Source organism: Sarcophilus harrisii, chromosome X, assembly GCF_902635505.1.
Source record: "Sarcophilus harrisii chromosome X, mSarHar1.11, whole genome shotgun sequence".
NCBI classification, from domain to species: domain Eukaryota; kingdom Metazoa; phylum Chordata; class Mammalia; order Dasyuromorphia; family Dasyuridae; genus Sarcophilus; species Sarcophilus harrisii.
This window is the reverse complement of record NC_045432.1, coordinates 7894140-7908108: the sequence shown is the minus strand read 5'-3', so window position 1 is coordinate 7908108 and position 13969 is coordinate 7894140. Positions and strand designations below refer to the sequence as shown.

General features: G+C 38.2%; 1 protein-coding gene across 3 annotated transcripts in view; it reads right to left on the bottom strand.

Annotated features, from left to right (window-relative positions):
* TMLHE (trimethyllysine hydroxylase, epsilon) overlaps nt 1-13969 on the bottom strand; it is a 99510-nt gene that overhangs the window by 43749 nt on the left and 41792 nt on the right. For all 3 annotated transcript variants that reach the window (XM_031945142.1, XM_031945144.1, XM_031945143.1), the window contains one exon: nt 8100-8281. In XM_031945142.1, coding sequence (XP_031801002.1) covers nt 8100-8280 — 181 coding nt within the window. In that variant the 5' untranslated portion in view covers nt 8281. The remainder of the gene's footprint in view (nt 1-8099; nt 8282-13969) is intronic.

Below are 13969 nucleotides of genomic sequence, written 5' to 3'. Positions count from 1 at the left end.
TTTGGGTTTGATTTCACTGTTGTACACATTCAGTTACCAAGTTCTCCTTAAAAGAAATAATGAGTAACTTAAATATCTGGAAGAATAGTCAGTAATTCTGTCTGGGTCTGGCCAATATCATAAAAATGACATGTTAATTTACATTTTTAATGTTATAGCAATGAAAGTATCAAAGGAATGGAACTTGATAAAATAAAAACAAATTTCATTTGGAAGAACAAAAGATTTAGAAGATCCAGAAAAATGATGAAAAAGAGAAATAGCACTTCCACATTTCCAAGTACATAATAAATCACAGTCATAAAAACCTTGGGTTTAAAAAAATAAAAGCTAGAGATAAAGAATATAGACTATATAGAATCAGAAACAGTGGATTTCAAAAACCCAGTGTTTGATAAAAGCTGAATTTACTTAGGGAAAAAAACTCCCTATTTGACAGAAACTTCTGAGAAAACTAAAAAGCAGTATGGCACAAATTAGGCTTAAAACATCATCCTGCACCACATGCCATATATATTTCATTTTTTAAGTTTTTGTTTATATTTTTTGTTTCTTATATTACCATAATTAATAATTAATCTATACCTTACTTTCTCACTTCCAGAGCCATACCACATAACAAATAGTAACTGGTCAATAACATTGAAAAAGTCTAAAAAGGTAGATTTCCCCCCCCCCCCCCCCCCCCCCAAGAGGTAGACAAAGGTGTTTCCTCATTTTTCTTCATTCAAGTTCCACTTAATGTTTATAATTTTGCTATATTTACTTTTGATTTTTTGGTGTGTCCTTGTTCTTTTCATTCACATCACTGTACCATGTATACTGATTTCTTGGGTCTGATGACTTCACTGGGCATCAATTCATACAGAATGCTCAATACTTCTCTGGATCTGTCACATCCAGTATTTTTTTTACAGTGCAATAATATTCCATTCATGTACTTTGTACATAACAAATAATTTGTTTAGCCATTCCCCAATCAATTGGCAACTACTTTGTTTCCAATTCTTAGCTATCATAAAAAGTATTGCTATAAATATTTTGGACTATATGGGGACTTTTCACTAATTGATGGCTTACTTGGGGAATAAGCCCAGTAATGGAATCTCTGACACAGTTTAGTGTCTTTATTTGCATAATCCTAAACTGCTTTTCAAAATAGCCACAAATACTATTTGTGTGTCCGCTTTCCCGTAACCCCTCCAACATCAACTGTTGCCATTTTTTGTCATTTTCCCCAATTTTCAGAGTGTAGGGTAAAGTATCAGGATGATTTTGAATTGTATTTCTCTTATTATTAGTTATTTGGAGCTTTTTTTCATGTGATTGCGAATACTTTGCAATTTTAAAAAAAATTATTCATGTCCTTTTGATGAGGTCTTGGTAATTAGGTGGGGTTAGTTTTGAAACTGTCAATGCTGAAAATTTACCCATGCATATATCTTGTAAATAAAAAGCTATAATAATAATAAAAAAAAACTAGGCGAGGTTGGCAGAGAAAGCCTGACACACTGATAAGATTGCTACCTGAGGAATTTGTAACCAAAGAAGAAGTAGAGATCATTATTAATCACAAAATAGAACATTTTGATTATATTAAATTGAAAAGCTTTTGTACAAACAAAACTAATGCAGACAAGATTAGAAGGGAAGCAATAAAATGGGAAAACATTTTTACAGTCAAAGGTTCTGATAAAGGCCTCATTTCCAAAATACATAAAGAATTATCTCTAATTTATAAGAAATCAAGCCGTTCTCCAATTGATAAATGATCCAAGAAGACGAACAATTTTCAGGCAAAGAAGTTGATACTATTTCTAGCCATATGAAAAGATGCTCTAAGTCATTATTAATCAGAGAAATGCCAATTAAGACAACTCTGAGATACCACTACACACCTCTCAGATTGGCTAGGATGACAGGAAAAGATAATGCTGAATGTTGGAGGGGATGTGGGAAAACTGGGGCACTGATACATTGTTGGTGGAATTGTGAAGACATCCAGGCATTCTGGAGAACAATTTGGAATTATGCTCAAAAAGTTTACAAACTCTGCATATCCAGCAGTGCTACTACTGGGCTTATATTCTAAAGAGATACTAAAGAAGGGAAAGGGATCTGTATGTACCAAAATGTTTGTGGCAGCTCTCTTTGTAATGGCTAGAAACTGGAAACTGAGTGGATCCCCATCAATTGGAGAATGGCTGAATAAATTGTGGTATATGAATATTATGGAATATTATTGTTCTGTAAGAAATGACCAACAGGATGATTTCAGAGAGGCTTGGAGAGACTTACAGGAACTGATGCTGAGTGAAATGAGCAGGACCAAGAGATATGTGGTGATCAATTCTGATGGACATGGCTCTCTTTAACAATGAGATGAACCAAATCCATTCCATTTGTTCAATGATGAATAGAACCAGCTACACCCAGAGTAAGAACTCTGGGAAATGAGTGTGAACCACTACATAGCATTCCCAATCCCTCTATTTTTGTCCACCTGCATTTTTGATTTCCTTCACGGGTTAATTGTGCACTATTTCAAAGTCCGATTCTTCTTGTACTGCAAAATGACTGTATGGGCATGTATACAGATATTGTATTTAACTTATACTTTAGCATATTTAACATGTATTGGTCAACCTGCCATCTGGGGGAGGGGGTGGGGGAAGAAGGGGAAAAATTGGAACAAAAGGTTTTGCAATTGTCAATGCTGAAAAATTACCCATACATATATCTTGTAAATAAAAAGCTATAATAAAAAAAAGATTGCTATCTGAGGCAAGCAGGGAAGGACACTGATGGGGATCAAGCTCAACCTTACAGTCCCACCCCTGTGGGGTAACCCCATCTTAATGTATGCAAACAGAAAGCTAAGTTATGATGTCAAATCCCCAAGGTTAAATTTCTCCTATTAATGTGCCCATGGTCTATGCCATCTTTGCGGAATCCCTTTTGGGTTAGCCCACCTTGTGCTGTCTTTCTTCCCATCCCCTCTCCCCCATGCTTCATAATGTCTTTCTCCTTCTTATAACTAACTCTTTTAGGGTACTACACTCCTCTATGGATTTAACCTACCAGTCAATGGCATACTCGTACCTCTTGACCCCTTTCTCCTGGTTAATTGTGAGTTCCACTAGGGAATTTGTCATCTCCATTGTTCATTGTTAAAATCCCTATGTGCTCTCCTCCCATCTATCTACTTCGTATTTACCACTCCTGGTACCTATTTTACCTCTTCTCATAAATAAATCTACTTTTTGGCAAAGACAAATCCCTTGTGAGTTCTTCACATGTGCTGCTACTGAACCTCATCATTTGGTGCCTATATCAATCTCATCACTTTGACCATTTATCTATTAAACAGTGGCTATTATCTAACTCTTGTATCTAACTCTAACCCTAACCATAAATTTATCAATATTGATGCAAAATTTTTAAATAAAATACTAGCAAAGAGATTATCACAGTATATCACAAAGATCATAATCATGCTAGATCTCTACTAGAAATGCAAGACTGGTTCGATATTAGGAAAACTATAAATGTAATTGACCAAATCAAAAATAAAAAAAAACCCCAAATAATATGATTATTTCAATAGATGCAGAAAAAGCTTTCCTGTTCTTGGAGAAGGAAGAACAAAGAGTGAATGAAAGAAGACTCAGTAAATTAGAAGGATTGTTTTGAAAATTAATTTTGAAGTATGTTTCAGCTATGAAGGATCAGGAAAATGTAGTGTTAGATTAGTGTGGAGAAAGATGAAGACTTTTATTCCTGTAAATTTGTGAATACTATTTCAAGATAGGCTTGTTATATTCAATTAGGAGATATCTATTTCATTACCAGTTAACAAAGATTACTCTGGCAAATCCTTTGATTCAGAAAGCACTCCAAAATTTGATTTTATAGTACATTTTTCAGGCAAAGCTTAAATGCTCAATGTCATCTGTTCTCCTTTCTTTACCTTGCCTGATAAGGTTCATTTTCTTGGATCTAGAGTACAAGGCTATGCTAATTAAGCAGCACTCCTTTGTAATCTGCAGATTTACTTGTCTGCATCCTATGCTGACTTCCAGCCAGGGACTCTGAAACAATATTGTAATGCAGTCTTATTTAAAGTAAGCTGTATTTTGTCCTTCCCCAGCCCCTTACCTTCCACCCCGCTTAGAAAGATTATAATATCTGACCCTAAGTTAAACAGGTTTTTATAGAAAATACTTTGGGGATTTGGCATTGGGGTAAAATGTAAGGCTAAATTGTAAGAATAAGACTCATTTTTGTATCCCTGAGTGCAATTGGTTTTTTAATTGCTTTATATTGATTTCTGGATCTACCTGATACAGAATGCCTAACTTCACAGACTAATGATTTCTTTTTTTCTGCAAGAAAATTTAAGAATGCATTTAACTGAACTGATGTCGTTTGCCTGGCAATAAGTTTTGTTTTAGATCTATGGTTTAAATTCTGCATGGTTTTTATTATGTATAGTTTCTTCTGTTGTGCTTTTGGGAAACCATAATATAAGAAATTCTATTCCATTGTACCTAAAATGTAATAATTTTTAACTATTTTGTTTAGATGGCCCTTTGCCCCTCTGCCTACAGATTGCCTGTAATAGCTAATTGAGGCTCCTTTGGGGTTTACTTGGAAATGCCTATGTCTTGAAGGAGATAATGAGCCCTTTCCCCAGGATTCTCACAAGGGAATGACTTGTTTGTTCTTTGTATAATGAATGGTCTGATTGATGTATGAATGTGATGTCTATTCATTTTATGTAGAAATTTCTAGAATGTGAATATTTTCCCAATTTCTTCGTAATTGATTTTTGTACCAGAATGTGTTTCACCTGACAAAGTAAAATGATGAATGAATGCTTTCATTAAGATGTTTTATATATCCTTGGTAAACATTGTTACTAATTGTTTACTAACGGTTTATACGACATGAAAACGGTTTTGCTTAATTAGAAACAGTAGAAAGTCGGCTATGTGGGATGGAACCGTGAATTGGAATTGCTCTACGTTTTGAATTCAGGTATAATTGTGTTTTTGAAGCCCTAAATCCATCATTCAAGGGAAATGCTAAATATTGCTTAGATTAAGTCCCTTTGTGGGAATGCTCTTGATAAATGGGAAAGATTGGGAAGTTGAAAAGATGGAATTAAGAAGGTGATGACAGGATTTTCTTGACTCAGATTCTCTAACTGAGCTATTTTCTTTCTGAAGAGAAACATTTTCTACCTGGTTAATTCCGGGTCTGGCTCTGATGAAATCCCGTGAATAGGGTAAAACTGTGGCCCGAATGGCTGTTCCAAAAGGTATCTATTGCTTTTACCTGAAGTCAAACTGAACTAAAGGAATTTTCCTTGCTATACCTATGACAGGGGAATTGATGATTTGGGGCCTGAGGAACAAATGCTAATTTGACTCAACAGAGTCTTTCCTCCTTTCATCGTGTGATGATAATTTTTCATTTTTTAATCAATTTTTATTATGCCATTTCTTCTGGAACATTTTGATTCACTAAAGCCTGTTTTCTGTTCACATTAACTTCACCTGGCTAAACCTGGCTCATGGGAATGATAATATTAAGAGAAGACCCACAATCTTAATTTTAACCAAATAGCCAGGCCAAAAAGGATTTTGAGCTTCCCAAGGCGATTTAACTAACTATTTGTGAAGTACTTCTATTAACTCCTACTCTGTATTTATCTCTAGGGCATGCTAATCTCTCTCAATGTAGTTCTTCATCTGGAACATAACTTACAAATAGGGTATGTTTAATTAGATTTCTTTCCTAAGGAAATGTATGAAATTATGATTCTGTTTAACTAAGTTTGTTGAATCTTTATGACCTAAGAACTATCTATCCATCTATCTGTCTATCTGTCTGTCTGTCTGTCTAATACAAGGGTCAAATAAAGACAGGAAAAGCAAGTGGCATGTAAAGATTGAAATTCTCTGAATGGTCGAATATACTTTAGGCATTATAATTTAATGTTCTTCTTACAGCTCTGCTGTTGATAAGGTTAGTTTCATAAGCCATAAGGCACGACCTGGTTTTTATCACATGAATTAATTATTGGAAAGGCAATGTGATTAGATTTTGTCAGGTTATTACATTAAATTATGCCGTCTTATTGCTAGAAGGTTTAAACAACATTAACCTAGGGAACCTTTACAAGTGACTTGGAACCTTAAATGCATCTACTAGAAGGAAGACCTCTCCAAAACTCCGCGAAGGAACAAGGCCTGGTCCAGGCATTATTACCAACTATTTAATTATTATCAATTAATTAAACCTAATTAAGGATATCAGGATATTTGAACTAAACTGGACACTTCATAAACACTGGTCTAGGGCAGGCTCTTTTAGTACATTATTTACAAAGGAAAATGTTTCTTAGAAGCAGATGACTTCATGGGACAGCTAAACTCAAGAATACGTTGTCTAACTCTGAGGTACTACTATACACTTCTCAGATTGGCTAAGATGACAGGAATATGGCAGGGGATGGGGGAGAACTGGGACACTAATACATTGTTGGTGGAACTGTAAATGGATCCAGCCATTCGGGAGAGCAATCTGGAACTATGCCTAAGAGGCTATCAAACTGTGTATACCTTTGACCCAGCAGTGCCACTTACTGGGTCTGTATCCCAAAGAGATCTTAAAGGAGGGAAAGGGACCCCCATGTGTAAAAATTTTTGTAGCAGCCCTTTATGTGGTGGCATGGAAACCAATAAGGAGAAAATAGAAGGGACTTACCCAAGATCATACAGGTGGGATGTTATGGAGCTGGGATTCGAACTCAAGAGTTCTTACTTCAAATCCAGGGCCTCTCTATTGCATCAAACTATCCCTTAAATGCACTAATATTCATGTTGTTCCTCCCCCATCCCAAAGTTGAATGCAAGCTCCTTGAGGACAGACTTTTGTTTTTTCCCTTTTGTCCTCCCAACGCCCAAGAAGCTAGGGGATGCTGCAGTGGATGGAGTACTGGCCTACAGTCCTGAAAACTCCTCTTCCTGAGTTCAAATCTGGCCTCAAACTAGTGACACTGGCAAATCACTTAGCCCTGTTTACCTCAGTTACTCATCTGTAAAATGAGCTAGAGAAGAAAATACATGGCAAACCACTGGCCAAGAAAATCCTAAACGGAGTAACAAAGAATTGGATAGAACATAAAACCCCTAAGGCCCAGCATAGTGTCTGATATATAGTAGGTGACTCATAAATGCTTGCTGAATGGATGAATGCTCTACCTGCTGTCACTGTCTCCCCTCTCCAACCCATCCTCAAAAAAACTGTTAAAATCATCTCTCTAAAGAAGAAGTCTGACCACATCACCCCCAGGTTCTCACCCCGCCATCTTGTTTCCTACATTCCATTCAAGACTCAGGCCTTGTTACGCTTATCACAAGTTTTCTGTTCTAGGAGTGAAAAGGGACTATTTGTTAACTGTTGCCCAAACTCATTGCCCATGTCTGATCTCCACATATTCACATGTCTAGATACAGCCATGCCATCCACCTCTCAAAATTTTTCTCTTTTGGGGAAGCTAGATGGCACAGTGGCTAGAGCACTGGCTCTGGACTCAGGAGGACCTGAGTTCAAATCCAGCCTCAGAGACTTAACACTTACTAGCTGTGTGACCCTGAGCAAGTCACCAAACTTCATTTACCTCACCAAAAAAACTAGGAAGGAAGGGAGGGAGGGAGGATAGAAGGAAGCAAGAAAGGAGGAACAAACAATAAAATTCTCTTTCTTTAAGGTCCCCCCTTTTCCCTCCAATTCTCTCCCCCTACATCTTGTCCTCAGTGCTGGCCAGGAACACTCTGCTCAGCTTTCTCCTTCATGCTCCCCTTGACAACTACTTTCTATATGATTTTTTGAGTCTTCTCCATAAGTCAGGCACCTTCTAGTATGCTATCTTTACTGTCATCATCTCTAATAGGTGGAGGGTAGAGTGGGAGTAGGATTCAGGTGCTAGAGGTTCTCTAGACATCTCAGAAGCATCTCAAGATAGCATCAAAATCCTTCTCCTCAGTCTATGTCTCTGAATTCCAGTCCTGCTATCAGCCAGCTCCTACCCAAATGATCCTCATGCTGCTGCCAGGCACAGTCCCGAGGCCCCAGGGCCGTGTGCTGCCATCGACGAGCCGCTGGAAGTCTGTTTGGGAAACAAGGATGCTTTAGGTCCTGGTGTCTCACTCCTCCCTTCAACTGGTGCTGAATGCCGCAGAATATCTGGGGTAGCCTCTGGTACCACATCCTGGGGAGAAGAGCAAAGGAAACGTGAGCCAAGAGGTGTCATTTAACCTAGTTAGAGGTGACAGGGACTTAATGATGTCAAGGTCAGAGGGTCAGCTTCAATTTGGGAAAACTAAGCACAAAGGGCCCCAAATCATTGTTTTCAGTTGCCTCACCCACTATTCACTTGGTCTCCAATAATCCGGCTTTTGCCTCTGTTACCACAATAAACTTTAATCACAAAATCTTACAGATGAAAGAGAACTCAGAGGCCATCTAGTTCAATCTCTAAATGATGGAACAAGGATGCTGCAATAAGAGGGGCATAGCTTCCAAAAAGAGGGAAACGAAATCCCCTTTGCCCTCTGCCATGGCCAGGTTTCATCTGTAGTACTGGGTTCTCTTCTGGGAACCATTTTTTAAGGACAAGGTTGAGATGGAGATTCCTAGACGAGGGCAACCAGTATGGAGAAAAGTCTTAAATTCATTGTCATATGAAGAACCGGCCATGTTTGGCCTAGAGAAGAAATGACTCCATTATTTGAAAGGCTGTCACGTGTAAGAGAGATTCAACTAGAAGCAATGGGGAAGGGGGTACAAAAATGAAAATTTAAGCTTACACTTAATCCTTCCTAGTTATGTGACCCTGGGCAAGTCACTTAACCTCAATTGCCTCAGCACAAAAAAAGAATTTTTTTTAAGCTTGATGTCAGGAAAAAAACAAACCAAAAAGAAAAAACAAAAATAAACTTCTTAACAATTAGACCAAAAGGGAAGTGGACTACTTGGTGAAGTAGTGGGTTTGCCTCAGGAAGTCTTCAAGCAAAGGGTGCATGATCACTTCTTAGAGATAGAAGAGCAGGATTTTTCTTCAGTGATGAGTTGGCCTAGATGATGTCCCTTTCACCTCTGAAATGGCATGATTCCATGAAGAGCCTCTATGGCGGCCTAAATGTAATTCACTAATGGTGCCTAAAACAATGGCCTCTTTCCAATTCTCATCTTCCATGATTTTTTGGTAGCATTTGATTCCCAATGATAAATATCTCCTTCCTTAAACTCTCATACCCCCTACTTCAAATGATCTCTTTTGCTTGGCTTCTATAACATCCTGTTCTTCTTATTTTCCTTCTTTTCCAAGCACTTCTCCATTTCTTTTAATTGGCTCTCCTCATTCTTCCTACCTCCCGTGCCCTTACCTTCTCTTCTTTTAATTCTTCACTCAGTTCTCTGCAGACCTTACCCACTCTCAAATCACTAGGCTGATTCCTTCAAGATCTCTATCTACACAAGTGCAGAGTCAAAATGGTAGAATAAAGGGAATACTGTTGTTGAGACCTCCCCAACATTTTCTTCTAAACAACTGTTTAAAAATCATGTCAAATAAAATTCTAAATGGTGCAACCAACAAACAGGCAGAGGGGAACCTTTTTAGGCCCAAGATGGCTTAGAAGGACAGAAAAAGAGGTCTGCAGCACTGGTGTGGGGGCTGGCCAGGGAAATCTTGCAGCAGAATGACATCAGCTTGGGCCTTGAAGGTTGCAGGACGGCAGAAACAGAAGCCTTCAGCAGCCAGAGATAGTAAAAAGATCGAACACCTAGTCAGAAAGAAATTACAAGGGACCTCCGGGGGACACCAGACATAAAACTAGGTACCATTTGGCAACTCCTCTGCCCCTTAACTAGTTCAGGGTTGCAGTTTCAGGAAGGAAAGAAGTACATATAGGAACAGAGGTCCAAAGGTCCTAGTTGGGTAAGGACCAAAACAGGCCAAGAGAGCAGTGGCTATAACCTCTCCTTTGATGACCCTAGCTTGGAAGCACTGAAAACTTACGTGTCTCTAAAACTAGTTGTGAAAATAGGAGAAGAACATAAAAGACAGAAGTCAGATCAGTCATTTTTCCCCCCACTCCCACTCCCAGAGCTGAGAAGAGTCCAACTTCTACATAAAGTCCAAAATCAAAAAACAAGCTGGAAAAATGAGCAAAAAAAACCAAAAAATGAACCTAGGAAAAGTTGCTGTTGTAATAGGGAAGCTGAAGACACAAACTTGGAAGAAGACATGGAAACAAAACCTCAAAGAAAAATGGGGGAAAAAATTACAGCAGTGTTCTCTGACAAATGTCTCATTTCTCAAATACATAGGGAACTGAGCCAAATTTATTTTAAAAAATAACAGTCATTCTCCAATTGATAGATAACACAAAAGATATGAACAGGCAGTTTTCAAAAAAAAAATCAAAATTCTCAAGTCAAAAATAAATACTCTAAGTCACTAATAATTAGAGAAATGCTAATTAAAACAACTCATACTCATTCGATTAGGTAAGACAACAGGAAAGGAAAATGACAAATGCTGAGGAAGATGTGGAAAAATAGACACAAATGTACTGTTGTTGAAGCTGTGAAGTGGAACAACCATTATGGAGCTCTGTCCAAAAGACCATATACTACTGTGCATACCCTTTGGCCCAGCAATGCCGAGGCTGGGTCTACATTCTAAAGAAATTTTTTAAAAAAGGAAAGGGACCACTATGTTCAAAAATATTGTAGCAGCTCTTTTAAGTGATGCAAAGAATTAGAAACTGAGCAAGGAATGACTGAACAAGCTGTAGTATACAAATATGATGGAACACTGTTGTGCTATAAAAATGACAAAGGGGATGGTTTTCAGAAAATCCTGGAAAGGCTTATGTGAACTGACGCAAAGTGAAGTAAGCAGAATGTGCAGAACATTGTATATGGTAACAGCAATATTGTAAGGATGTTCAACTGTAAAAGATTCAGCAACTCCGATTGATACAATAATCCTTGATCATTCCAAAGGACTCATAATGGAAAATACCATCCACCTCCAAAGAGAGAACTGATTAACTCGCAGTGTAGATTGAAGCACATATTTTTCACTTTATTTTTCTTGCTTTCTCCCCCCTTCCTTTTACAACATGGCTAATAGGGAAATGTGTTTTGCATGACTTCACATGTATAATGGTGCACATATTCCAATCTGGCACATTCTGTGTAGAACCCCTGGCTCTGACAACTAGCCTTGCTCGCCTTCCCGATGGGTTGGAAGTCTAGAGGGAGGGAAGGAAAAAATTTGGAAATCAAAATTTTCTTGACAAGACAATCAGGGTTACATAGCTTGTAAGTGTCAAGAGTCTCAGGTCAAATATGAACTCGGGTCGTCCAGACTCCAGAGATTCTATCCACTGTGCCAAAATATATATTTTTTAAAAAGGGAAAAGAAAGATCTCTAGCTCCAGTCCTGATTTGTTAACCCAGATGACTACAGGGCATCCACACTTGGATGAACTCAGTATGTCTCAAATAATCCTTCCCACAACTAACTCCATCTCAAAATCAGATACTCTATGCAAATTTTCAATTTCTTTCAATGTCACCAGCTTCCTAATTCCCCAGTCTTTCAACCTCAGTAAGAGTTGTCTATCTTCTTGTATTTGTGTCCGATCACTTACCATGTCACATTGGTTCTTCCTTTATACCTCCTGAATTCATCTTTTTTCTTTCTATTTCCCTTGTCAGGCCCTCATCAATTTCTGCCTGTATTACTGCAATAATTTCCTAACAGGTTTTCCTGCTGCCAATCCATCCTATACATTATTGCCAAAGTAATCTTCTTAAAAACCCTGTCATTCCCTTATTTGAAAACTCATGATCACTCCCAACTGTCCATCAAATCAAGCTTCTCTAACTGGAAATATAATCTTCCAGGTGTGAATATTGCCAATATTCTCTTTTCTCTCTTCTAGTGATGAGCACAGGGCAATCAATAAAAGACTTATTTTTGTGAAATTATTAATACAAATCCTAACTTTATGTCAGATGTTGACAAACCAAGTGGCCTCTTTCTGCACACATGAATAGAAAATGTTCTTTTTCCATTTTTTTCTTACAAAAATGGCTTCAGAAAATTTGTCCTTTTAAGATATCCACAATTAAAGTAAGATATTTTTGTATTCCACACTTCCCTGGAGATTGAATTCAAAAGCAAAGAAAGTTTCCAGCCACACCGACCCTCCATTTTCCAAAGTGACAGAAAGAAAACAAAAGAGGAGATTAATAGTCAAGAAACATTTATTAATAACCTACTATGTGTCAGCACTATGCTAAGTGCTGGGGATACAAATATGAAAAAGAAAGGTAGTCTCTGCTCTCAAAGAGCTTAGAATTGAATGAGAGTAGACAAGACACAAAAGAAACTAAAAAATGAAGGATGGAGGTCTGACATGGGGCCATGATGGAGAAGGCCCAAAGTAGAGTCAAGTAGGTAAATAAAGAGCTGCTCTGAGCTAAACTCCCCTTTTAGATGGCAGTATGGTGTTCACAGCCTCACCCTGCAATCAGAGAGGCAGAGGGTGTTAAGGAGGGAGAAGACAAAGGCTTTTAAGATCTTACAGGATGATGAGGTTATTCCAATAATGAGCTTCCCGGGGCCTGAAGGAGAAGCCAGTCAGAGAGGTACCAAAATAATATTAAAGATGCTCAGGGGCAGCTAGCATTTCAGCAGAAGTGAAGGGGAAAAAGTGCCATCATCCAAAGTAAAACATTAATACTGTCCTACTTACCAGCCCCCCCCCCCCACTTCAATCTGATTTTGTTTTGTTTTGTTTTCATCTCACATCTTCCTCCTTACCCTAATCTCGCGGATATATTCCTACAGAGCCTGGCCCCTCTGGAGAGATGGCTCCTAAACAAGTAGGCAAAAATATATAGTGGGAGAACACGGCTTGATCCCTATCTATTTTAGAAAGATGCTAGTTGTCAGAGCCAGAGGTTCTATGTAGGATGTACCAGATTGGAATACATGCAATTAAGTAGTCACACATCAATGTAAATCTGTCTGAAATTCAATCCTATTTCCCTTCTATTAAACAGTGGAGGCAGTTCTCTTTAGAAGTGCAGACATTTATATGTGGACTACCTGAAGAATCTATGTTTCGTGCTGCTTTTGTCTAGCCCCTGGCAAGTCCTAGACTGCCACCTAATCAATACATGTTCAGGAAATGTTTCCAGAATCCTAAAAAAATAATTTTTTCTTGACCTCCTACCCTCTCAAGCTTCTTCTTCATTTCTCTTTTCCTTTACTAATAAATTTTCTGGGGGGAAAATTGGGAAAAGTAGAACCCTGAAGCCTCTATTCCCTAGCCCCTCTTCATCTTTTCTCCATTACCCTCCCCATTCTCTCTTCCTCATACCACCCCTTCTTTTCCTTCACCTCCTTTGGCCATCAGGTTTCTGTCTTCTCTGAGGTACTAATACTTCTCTCCCCAAAATCACCAAATACTTGCTAATAACACGGCCCAATCTATCAGTCTTGGATCAGTTTTCATCCTTTTAGATCTCTCTGAATCACCCAACACGACTTTCTCTTACTATCCTGTAGACAATCTCTTCCCTTGGCTTCAGATACCACAATCCCCAGATTCTCTTCTTACACTCTTCTTCACTGGCTCTCAAATCTTTCATAGGAGCATTGGCCAGAGCTGTGTTTTAGGCTCTTTTCTCTTCCCTGGATACCTTTTCCTCTTTCATCTACTCCAAATTTTCTACCATTTTTCATTCTAACCAAATTGAACTGGTGGCCACCTACCAAGCATGTCTTCTGCTCTTCTCCTGCCATACGCCATCTTCATGCTTTAATTTGTGTAAAATGTCTTTCCTCCCCCTTTTTCCCCATTGAATTCAA